Consider the following 11,501-nt stretch of genomic DNA (forward strand, 5'->3'; position numbering starts at 1 on the left):
GGCAGAAATTCACGAAAAACGGTTATCGCACCGAAAGCTTGGATTTCACTTCGCGATAATCCGAAATTTTACACTTTTCAGCTTCTTGCTAAACAGTCGTTTACATCGCTGTGCAACGTTCTCAACTTGAAATGTATACATTGATTCTTCCTTAATCAAGAGATAGTGATTGTTTTTATTTCTTGTGTTTTCTGGCCGAACTGAGCCCCGATTAAGTAGACATACTTTTCTAATTAAAACAAAACTCAAAAGTTATGCAAATTCAGTGAGGAAAAACGTTGACCGGTAGTGCTTCAAATTGTCTGATATTCTAGCAGAAGACAGTTTAGCCAATGAATTGTAGGCCTACAGTTTCATTTTTGTGGGATCTACTAGCAATTTTGCATGAACGCCGACCAAAAATCGAGAAAATTGCAATTCAGCCCCTTTGAAATTTGCAATGTAACGCAATACGCTAAAATAGGTAAGACCATTTTTGTTGGCTTGAGACAGGACAATCAAAGCCTATGAAGGTCTTTTACATTTGAAAAGCTTTAAAAGTAGTATTTAACTTACAAAAAAAATCGCCGACAAGAGTTTAAAAAAAAAGCGAAAAAGAAACACCAAACTTTTAAATCGCACTCTCCATCTTCTCGCTGCCCAGTGTCACGCTCGAGTGATTTTTCAAGGGAAACAAATTTGAAACCATTTTTTCACCGTTCAAAATGAGTCAAATTTTAATAACAAGATCTTTGTTGTTGATGTGCGAAATCATGCATTAACAAGAGAAGATTGCCCAGTTAACCTGCCGAACGAAGTAAAAAAGGTCCCAATAGTATATACATATTGGAACGATGTTAGGGATTACAAGCTTTATGCCGTCGCCAGCAAGTAGGAGGCTATCTATTCCCACGAAAGTGGAATACGGTGGAATTTGTGCCGGCACGCAGTTACGGTCATACCGCTCATACAGTGTAACAAGAATATCAAAAGCCACTAAAAGTCCTTCAGATTTTATCGCATTGAGACATACATGAAGAATATTTTTGGCGAATGTGTGCGTTTCGAGAAACCGAGAAACTTCTTGGAATCGACAATCTCATTGATTAGGTCAGGAGCCCATGACCGGCTCCTGATTAGGTACAAGTCCAGAAGTTGATTCATGTCACTCAAGGATCTGTGGAAATTGCACACACGGCAAATGGAAATTTATTTAAGTCCGTGAATTTACTAGAAGATTCAGAACAGTTCTTCCCTGTGGGCTCAGAGAACCAGAAACTCTCCTCAATGATAACAACACATATTCCTCCTTGACTTGCAGCTACTGGCTTGTACTTTAAAATCAGTCTGACCTGATAAAAAGCAACACGCCAGTCCTTGTGCTAAAAGTTTTCATCATTGAAGGAAGTCGAGGTAAGCAAATACTTTAGGAATAATAAATAAATAATTTCCGTAGTTTTAACGGTCACACCCTCAATGACTATCCAGAAGTAAGGTAGTCCTGTTCTGGCCCTCTCCTTGTCACGCAACGTCGGGAGGGAGGGTTCCTCTCTCTCGGCTCTCTCCCGACGTTTCGTGACAGAGAAAGGGCCAGAACTGGACTAGAAGCAAGGAAAAAAAATTGACGCGCGCAAGAATGTCACCAATGTTGCACACACGCAATTTGCTTAATTACGTTTGGCCACCTTGTTGCAACATCCAACATCTTACAGGATACTTGTGTTTTCGAATTATTTCTTGTTAATTTATTTGAACTGAAAAGCTTGTTAAACCAGGGTCGAAGAAAGGCTCGTCAACTGAATGAGGCAGTAGTTGGTGGTATAAAACGATCCACAAGACTACATGATAAAGCATGATAAAGAGTAGGTAGCACTAATTTTTTCAGAAGTGTAAACCACAACGTAGGTTAAAGATATACCGACATGTCATTGGCTACAAAAATGCTTCATGTTTCAGTGCTAAATAGCAATGAAAACCAACCGTGGCGTGACAAATTTGGTTTGTGAACAAGGCAATTTTTATCAGGAGTTTTCTCTCATCCCCACCCCAGCGTTATCAATGCAATTCAACTCTTTTCTCTTCCTTTCTCGCCCTGCAAGTTGATCATGAAACTGATACTGACGTCTCTTTTTCCACCCCGATCAATGAGCTGAATGCAAAGGTAGGCTTTTTGTACTGGACGAAGCTGCAAAGGAAAGCAAACTGATAACTGAATATCGCATAATTTGAAAAAGCGATTGAAGGTTGAGTTCTGGAGAAAGCTCCATCATCTTCTACAGATTTGACGAATCTTCCAAGTCCGTCACGTACTCGCTACATAGTAGCACCGTGGATTGCAGTGTAAAGCTCTAGTACGCGTTGTTATTTGAGAAAGCTGAACAGTGCGTTTTAGCCGTCCCGAATATCCTTGCTCCTGCAGATTCGAATTGCTTCTGGGAGGAGTTATCTAAACGCAAAGGGAATCTAAGAGCAACGGGTGGGCAAATACTTTGAACGCTTCAAACACTCCGTCACTTATCCCGAAGCTACATAAATTACTTGACCTTCGCCACAGATTGTCATTTCCAAGATTGTAGCGTCGGCCAAGTGTATCATGCGTGACACAAAACAGGGAGAGTTAGGGAGCGATTAAGTTTGGTTCTATTCGTGTTTTTTAGCTATTACAGGCAATTTCTAAGTGAAATATTATTTCTAAAGCGTTTCAAACGTTAAAGACATTAATAGGCTTTGATTGTCTTGTCTCAAGCCAACAAAAGATTTTTACCTATTCTAGCGTGTTGCGTTACATTGCAAATTTCAAAGGGGCTGAATTGCGATTTTCTCGATTTTTGATCGGCGTTCATGCAAAATTGCTGGTAGATCCCACAAAAATGAATCCGTAAGCCTAAAATTCATCGACTGAACTGTCTTCTGCTAGAATATCAGACGATTTGAAGCACTACCGGTCAGCTTTTTTCCTCACTGAATTTGCATAACTTTTGAGTTTTGATTAATTAGATGAGTATGTCTACTTAATCGGGGCTCAGTTCGGCCAGAAAACACAAGAAATAAAAATAATCACTATCTTGTGATTAAGGAAGAATCAATGTATACATTTAAAGTTGAGAACGTTGCACAGCGATGTAAACGACTGTGTAGCAAAAAGCTGAAAAGTGTAAAATTTCGGATTACCGCGAAGTGAAATCTAAGCTTTCGGTGCGATAACCGTTTTTCGTGAATTTCTGCCGTTATATTGGATATTTCAAAAAACTAACTTGATTTCCTTCAGTTACTTACCTAGGCCTTCAAACTGGCAAATTATGAGCAAAATCGATTTTTCGACCGTGCCCACGATTTCTTTGATTTTTAGTGGCAATTACTCTTAACACCTTTGCAAAGCAAGTTGGCCTCAACATCAGTAGCAAGAAGACCGAAATTATGGCACTGAATACTACCAACAAACGACCAGTCCAGATTGATAATGAAGAACTTCTTTACAAAGACAGATTTACCTAACTCGGCCGCATCATCAGTAGAGATGGAGGAACTGAGCTGGACATCTAAAGCCGTCTCAACAAGGTCAGAAACTCGCTCAACATGATGAATAAGGTATGGTGCTCCTCCACTTACAGTACTCGTACCAAGCTGAAACTCTATCACAGCTGTGTCCTCATAACTCTCCCGTATGGTTCAGAATGTTGGCACTTCACAGAGAAGGATTTATCAAAACTCTCCACATTTCACACCAAGAGTCTTCGGCGTATCCTACGCATCTTCTGGCCTAATATGATCTCAAATAAAGATCTCTTTGAACGATGTAGAACTGAGCCAATGGCTACCATCCTGATGAGGAGACACTGGAGGTGGATTGGCCATGCCACCCGTCAAGAAGCTTCCTTTGCGAAAACTGCTTTACATTGGACGCCAGAAGGGAAACGCAATAGGGGTCGCCCCAAGATCACGTGGCGACGGACAGTGGAGAAAGAAATCAAAGAGATGGGGAAGACCTGGGGAGGCATCAAGCTTATGGCAAGGGACCGGCAGATGTGGAGGGAGTACGTTGCTGCCCTACATGCCACCTAGGCGTAAGGGGCATGAGTGAGTGAGTGAGATAGCTACGCCGAGTTGGCTATAATCATCTCTTAAAATTCATCAAATTTTTCACTCGCAGGCGATTGGTCTAAACGCGTCACGTGACTGAATATTACCAAAACCGGGGGAATATCCGAGTGATATTCCCCAGTTTTTAAAACCGCGCGTGTTGCGAAAAATATTTGAAGAATAATAAACACAATAGCCCCCATTTTGTGCGAAAATATGCTCGGATATTTGTCCTTGGACGTTATCTGTTTCTCAAAGCTCACAGTTTTCCTTGAGCTTCGCCCTCGGAAAACTGTTCGCTTCTCGGAACAGATGACGTCCGCAGACAAATAATTAAAATTAATGCGGATATATTATAAGTTCAATGAAGATAATTGGCAGATGTTTTATTCTCGATTAGTTTAATTTGATTTTGATGAAAGGTTGTTAATGACTATTTTGTATCCTCACACTGTTACTCAGAGTAGGACTAATGCTTGTTCGTGTGCTTCTCTGAGGTCCCTCTCGCCATCCTCGAGCTCTAGCTCTGATTATTGCCAAGGATTATTCAGCCGGGATGATCGAGCGTCAAATGTTTCCTACAGAAAATTCACGAATAGCAAATATATTACTCAGCGAACTATTAAAAACTCACTTTCCTCCTATAATCACAGACTTTTGGACGCATCTTCAAGTTTGTAGCTGGCCTCCCGACCCAGGCTATGGTTGGCCCGGCCCAAAGACAACATTTTACGAAACAACCGACAACTGAAATGGAAAAGCATGGTAAACTAGGAAAGCCACAGTTAAACAGCCTTACTCTTCAGTTCTTCCACGGGGTTAAGAAGAATACTTAAATATACTGATAAATATCGCCAAATTAAGGAAACTATTCCACTGTTTGCGAACAATTGAAACCATGTCTTCAGAACAATAACAGTTATTGCTTTTAAAAAGAATCAATCAGGGTAAACTACTTTGAAAGTGAAGAATGATCATCGCAGTTAATTTTCCAATTTAAGCAATTGGAAAGAAGAAGCCTGAAAAAAAATCTGGGCTTCAACGGGATTCGAACCCGTGACCTCCGCGATACCGGTGCGATGCTCTACCAACTGAGCTATGAAGCCACACATTGGGAGCGAGGTCAATTAGTTGAGTTCATATCTTCCCGTGAGGAGTGAAATGATGTGAAGTTTATATGAAATAGTTCATATCTGAACTGCGGTTGTAGATGAAAGTGAAGAATGATCATCGCAGTTAATTTTCCAATTTAAGCAATTGGAAAGAAGAAGCCTGAAAAAAAAAAATCAGGGCCTCAACGGGATTCGAACCCGTGACCTCCGCGATACCGGTGCGATGCTCTACCAACTGAGCTATGAAGCCACACATTGGGAGCGAGGTCAATGTGTGGCTTCATAGCCCAGTTGGTAGAGCATCGCACCGGTATCGCGGAGGTCACGGGTTCGAATCCCGTTGAAGCCCTGATTTTTTTTCAGGGTTCTTCTTTCCAATTGCTTAAATTGGAAAATTAACTGCGATGATCATTCTTCACTTTCATCTACAACCGCAGTTCATATATGAACTATTTCATATAAACTTCACATCGTAAACTACTTTGTACCTTAATTACTTGCCCGAAGCATGCTAAAATAAGAGCATATTTCAACCAAAAGGAATGAATAAAATAAACTTGTTTCAAAGTCTTTACCTCAACCCTATGCCTCCTTCTTCCTTCTGGGGGTTTGTTGTACCGCGGCGGAGAAGCCGCTCTGACATTACCAGAGATTTTCTGTTTCGCCTCTCTTCTCCCTTCAGGAATTTTGCGAAAAGAAGCATCACTTGGCACAACAGATCCAGAAAGAACCAATGTTACAGCGATTAGAAATATGACACATGGGTGTGTACAGTCCATGGCTGAGTCGGGGTGAGTCACTGCTCTACTGTGCTTTTACATCTCCTTTTTAAGGTTCTCGATGTATATTATAATTATTTTTGGTGACATAAAAGTACATTTCATGTGCAGTTTCAGCTGTTTTCAATTTGAAAAGTTTACCAAACATGGTGAGATCAATATCAACTAATTAGGAATGCCGTCTATTAATTAGGAAAAAGCATTATCATTGTGCACAAGTTAATTGCAGCTGGAATATACTAATTATTAAGTCATTTCACCGAACATCTGTTGGCTTTGTTACTATTTTCGAAAAAATAAAAAGGACAATTCGCCCATAAAAGGTCATTTATTTAACAATCGCAGAGCTGTCAATTTTTAGGAATTTCTTTTGGAAAAGTGGATTAAAATAACCCAAAGGACACTTAAAACCCTTAAACTGGAATAAATCACCATTTTTCGTACAACTCTACATTTTCGGCATGCAAATATTTGCTGATAGTCTTTCTCACGACCTCTTGAGCTTCTCTCTAGTCACCACTTTTTTTCTCTCATTTTCTACCAAAGAAGTTCGTAACTGACCGGTGAAGGAATCGCATATTCGAACCCGGATTTTACAAGACTTCAGTAATGTCTTTTGCGTGACTCTGACATAATTTCTCGACACTTGATGTAGTAGATAAATTAGGCTGAGTGGGCTGCCGGCTAATTATAGGAAAAGCCATTTTTTCTAATTACTGAGGCCCGCCTCGGCGGCGTAATTTACCTGGATTTGCATTGCGTGTTTCAGAAAGGTAGAACTGTAAGGATAAAACTCGATTCAGTTCAGGGAAACAGTCTAATGAAGCGAAATACCGGAATTATGTCCAAATATCAGTGAACTTTAAAATGCTACAAGTTAGGTTATTGTCTAGGTACCGGCCTCCAAAGGAAAAAAAATTTATCCTGCGTTAATAGACTAAATGGAACCGAGAATTAACGCCAAAAGAAACTTATAGTTAATCTTTATTTAAACTGAAGTAATGGGCAAATGTAGTCTCTCTCTTCCTGTGTAAATTAAAAGCAGTACGGTTATTAATTGTTCCTTGGCCCCATGTGTCGCATAGGATGTGACAATAGCAGAATGGTGTAGAAATTTCCCACCACCTTTTGTACTTCTTGTGCACTCGTTTTTGAAAAACAACACATCCGCTCGAACGGTTAGAGCTGTTCGTGAAACACTGATACTTGTTCGAGCTCGAAATCTTCAGGCCGGCGAGGTTTATTAGACGAAGAATCTAAATGATACACGTCCATGTTTATATATATGATTTATAGCCCGCGAACACAAGAGGACCGATAAAAGCTTCTGCGTTACGAAATTTGTTCCTTACAGGAACATTTTGTCTTCCATTCGATTATTTAGACTTTGAAACCAGCATTAACATACAACTTACATCAGTACAATCACGGATGTTACTCGCATGCAAATTTTGTCAAGGCTTGGAGGGTATAACCATTTCTTAAATAATGTGGCCGCTTGGGGAAAGGATTTTAGACAAAATTTTGGCAGTTACTCAAAGTTTGGCCCGGAATTTGGGCTACTGTGAGATCTTATAAGAAAACGCCAGGCGTCGCATAAAGCAGAACCAAGTTCTGTTTTTTCCGATTATTTTCTCTTGGTACTGAATGATTACTGAAAAGGAAAGTTTCACTCTGAAAACGCATCAAATGTTTTCCGTCAATATTACGTCGGAGAAATTTGAAAGAACGTAACAATCATCGGTCATTTTGGATTTATAGGAAAACTCGGGCAGCGTAATCACATCACTATCGTGACGTCGTCGTTTTCGAAAAACTCCGTTTTCGTGAAGACATTAGGGAATTTACGAAACCACGACGGCAACGGCAATGGGAACGTCACTGAACAACAGAATTAATGAGCAGTACAATGGCTGTGCAGGTGCGTTATAATTCTTGGTACATTTCTTTGCCGTCCTCTGTAAAACAACAACGTGAAATGACCAAATTTTGCGTTGTCTGGAGAACGTGAACCACGACGGCTAGTTTTTTAAATTTTTATTTCAAATTTATCGCTGTGTTCCTGATTTAGTTCTGCGGTAGTTTTGACAGTGATAAACAAAGTAAATGACTTAAGAGTATCGCGAGATTCGTAGGTAAAATATAACTTCATTTTTTAAACGACGTTGTCCTCGGCGTGGGCGTCGTGGTTTCGTAAACTCCCTAATTAGGAAACTTAAAGCCACGATGACGACGGCAACGAGAACGTCACCAAACAAAAAGTTTAATGAACAGAGTAATAGCTGTAAACGAGCGTTATAAATCTTTGTACATTTCTTTGCCGTCCTCTGCAAAACAAGAACGTGAAATGACCAAGTTCTGCGCCGTCTACGGAACGTGGACGACGACGGCTGATTTTTCGAATTTCCATTTGGAACTGAACGCCGTCGTTACATATTTAGCTTAAGCACGTTTTTAGAGCCATTGGCGTACCTAACAGATCTAGACAATCGCGAATTTCGTTTGTAAAATGTAAATTCATTTTTTACTAGGCGTCGTCGTCGTCGTTGCTTAAACTCCCTAGTGAATACAGTAGGCCTAACGGTAGAAATAAAGTTGCGTTTTCAAATTTCTCCGGCGAAGAGTGTGAACGTGACCTAATACTAAAATAGAAAGCAGTTTCCGTGTTTCTGTTGTGTTTGGTATATTCGTTTGGTTCTACTGACTAAGGTATTCTTCTTATCATTTTAGCCAGACGAAATTGCTTTCTTTTCTGGTCCAAGTCAGGGTAAAAAAACAGCGACGTATGAGGACGTGAGGGCCGAGTTGGTCAGTTTGCTATAGACAGCTGTTAGTTTAAGTTCCTTTTGGTTCCCGAGGACTGAAGTTTTCAACTAATCCAAATTTCATAAAAGTGAAAGTTAAATGCCATTTCTTCGTTAAACGGGATAGCCAATAACAATTTGCCATCATAATTTATTGACTATACATGCGCGATTACATAATGTGGGCAGCTGAAGATCAACTTCGACTTTTGAATACATGTAGCAAAATAATATTTATCTAAATAGGCAATGTGATTTCCTTAAAAAGAATTCATATTAAAGAAACGATTCTGTGGCATATTAATCGGCACAGAATAACAGACGAAATTTATAACTCAGAACAACATCAGTTTACCATTCCAAATATACGAACTACCAAAACTAATAAACGTTTTAATTTTATCTGACACCTCTTTGACAAATTTGATTGCTGAAAATAAAGAAGCCTTGTTATATGGTACTCTGTGATTGTAGATTATCTGGGCTGTTCTCAGCAATTTTGAGATCACGCAAAATATTTGTCTTTTTCTAACGTTAACCGCCCGATACCTTTTTTCAAGAAAGAAAAGGCACCTTACAAATGGAATTAAATTTCACTTTTCGGGAACAAAGACCGCAATAAAAATAATATTCACACAGAGTGTGAATTTTAATATAGTTGGAATGAGTTGTTTGCCTTAAATGTTTGCTGTTCGAAGATTCAGACCCTTAAGGTGACAATTTAGCTATAAAATACTCCAATGTTAACAAGGGAATGAGCTTATCTGCTGAAGCATCTGTTGGTTTCGCTGCCATCTAAGTCATTAAATTGGTAGTTGTTATACTAAACAGGATCACTGCAATGCAGCCAAACGCTTCTGAGAGATATTCCAGGTATACAGGACTCATAGCCTTTAGCGCGGGCTTCATGTCGTAAATTACATCTCATGCATGGGGAAAAATTCAAACATCGACCAAGAAGACTGACAGCAGGTTCAGTCAAGGAAATATTTTATCTTCAAGTTTGTTTGAGGATTTTCTTTAATTTGATGGTGAATGATCACGAATGATAATTCTGCCAACTCTATTAACTATGGTCAGATTGATGAACCAAATATCTGTTACGAGAACACCAAGCCAGAGTATATGGCACAGACGTTTTTCTTATTATACATAACCGTAGCTACCGTGCTTGGAAATACTGCCATATGCTGTTCAATTTACCACAATCAACGTCTTCATCGTTTCTCAAACTATCTCGTCGTGTCGCTGGCTTTATCGGATTTAATGGTTGCGTTCTTCCCGCTTCCGATGCGAATCCGTCAAAGTTTACACAATACAAACTGGTGTTTGAATGAAAGCACTAGCGCATTGTGGATCTGGACAGACTTAGCATGCCGCTGCACTTGTTTTGGAAACATGGCACTGGTATCAGTTGACCGGTTTGTAGCAACAAGATATCCATTGAAATATCATTGAATTGTAGCCCAGCGAGGAGGCCAGTTGATGCTTATGTACATCTGGTTTCATGGCGCCGTTATAGCTTCACTTGGACTTAATAACTGGACAAGTTCAACCATTCCAGCTTTTGCTATCGACAATCCTTTAGGATGCCGCAAGACCCCCGATCCAACCTATTACACATTTGCGACATACATACATACATACATACATACATACATACATACATACATACATACATACATACATACATACATACATACATACATACATACATACATACATACATACATATACTTTATTTAACCTCGAATTTACAGAGTAGCTTGTCAGCTAATATCTTCGAGAGAAATAAATATTAGAAAGAAAAAGTAAATAGATAAAATAAAATAAAATGAAATACAATTATAATTCTATATCATTTATATCATTTATACACTTCTTTCCTTTATTCATCATTGGAGCATCATATTCTTATGTTTTTGCCATCTCCTGGAAACATTGGAAATCTTCAAACCGCAGGACGTTACCAGAGTCTCCATCTCTTGCTCAAGGAGACATTGCCAGCAAACGCTTTACCTTGACTCGGGAAATCAGAGCTGCTAAAACATTGGCCATTGTTATCAGCGCTTTGATGTGCTGTTGGCTTCCATTCTTTGTTATTCTGATGGCTTTATTTTGGTGTTCCACTTGTTTCACTTGAATAATACCATTCGTAAACATAACATTTATTCACATTCTTCCTAACATTAGTGGTGCCCTTAATCCTTTTATTTTCTTTATCTTTAGTCGCCGGCTGCGGAAAGCTTTCTGTAAATTTTGCGCTCATGCGAAGAAGAGAATAGTGTGTTTAACTGAGGCTTTCTGTCAATAGGGTGGGTTTTCATACGCGCGGAAGTGCGGGACACTCAAAGTGGATTCAGGTGTATTCCGGTAAGAATTTGCAGTGTTCTGGGGTGAAGGAAACAGTTACATCACTTTTTATGGGTTCAAGTGACATCCCTTTCAAATTTGAGGCAAAAAGTGGCCTTAAAGTTAGAGGAAGGGTAATATGTCTACGATAGGACGTTAGTAATGTGTGAGTGAATTTGAGAGTGATTGCTATACTCTTTTATCATTATTATTATTATTATTACTATTATTATTATTATCGCGATCAATAACGGTCTTCACAAAACTGATTGATGGTCAAATGTTACGTTGTTCAGTCGCTTTAATGAAGAAACCGCTCTTCAAACCTTCGCCAATAATTTAACAGAACCAAGGGTACTGACTGGCAAACAGCCATTATAGCAAATTTTGACAAA

The 11,501-nt window shown here is 39.3% G+C and overlaps 1 protein-coding gene and 1 long non-coding RNA gene across 2 annotated transcripts; one reads left to right on the top strand and one right to left on the bottom strand.

Annotated features, from left to right (window-relative positions):
* The first annotated feature begins 3,439 nt into the window (after window positions 1–3,439).
* LOC149115410 (uncharacterized) lies at window positions 3,440–4,041 on the top strand. Its single transcript, XM_089285685.1, has 2 exons — window positions 3,440–3,537; window positions 3,591–4,041. Exons 1-2 carry the CDS (start codon window positions 3,440–3,442, stop codon window positions 4,039–4,041), a joined length of 549 nt encoding a protein of 182 aa, XP_089141811.1.
* A 389-nt stretch (window positions 4,042–4,430) lies between these two features.
* On the bottom strand, window positions 4,431–5,986 carry LOC149115411 (uncharacterized). The gene is made up of 2 exons (XR_016205808.1): window positions 5,747–5,986; window positions 4,431–4,637 (listed from the first exon to the last, which is right to left on the bottom strand). It is a non-coding gene; the product is annotated as an uncharacterized LOC149115411 (long non-coding RNA).
* Window positions 5,987–11,501: the final 5,515 nt, after the last annotated feature.

The sequence above is a fragment of the Orbicella faveolata genome, unplaced genomic scaffold (genome assembly GCF_042242905.1).
Source record: "Orbicella faveolata isolate gen_17 unplaced genomic scaffold, um_ofav_v1 contig_13, whole genome shotgun sequence".
In the NCBI taxonomy this organism is placed as follows: Eukaryota; Metazoa; Cnidaria; class Anthozoa; order Scleractinia; family Merulinidae; genus Orbicella; species Orbicella faveolata.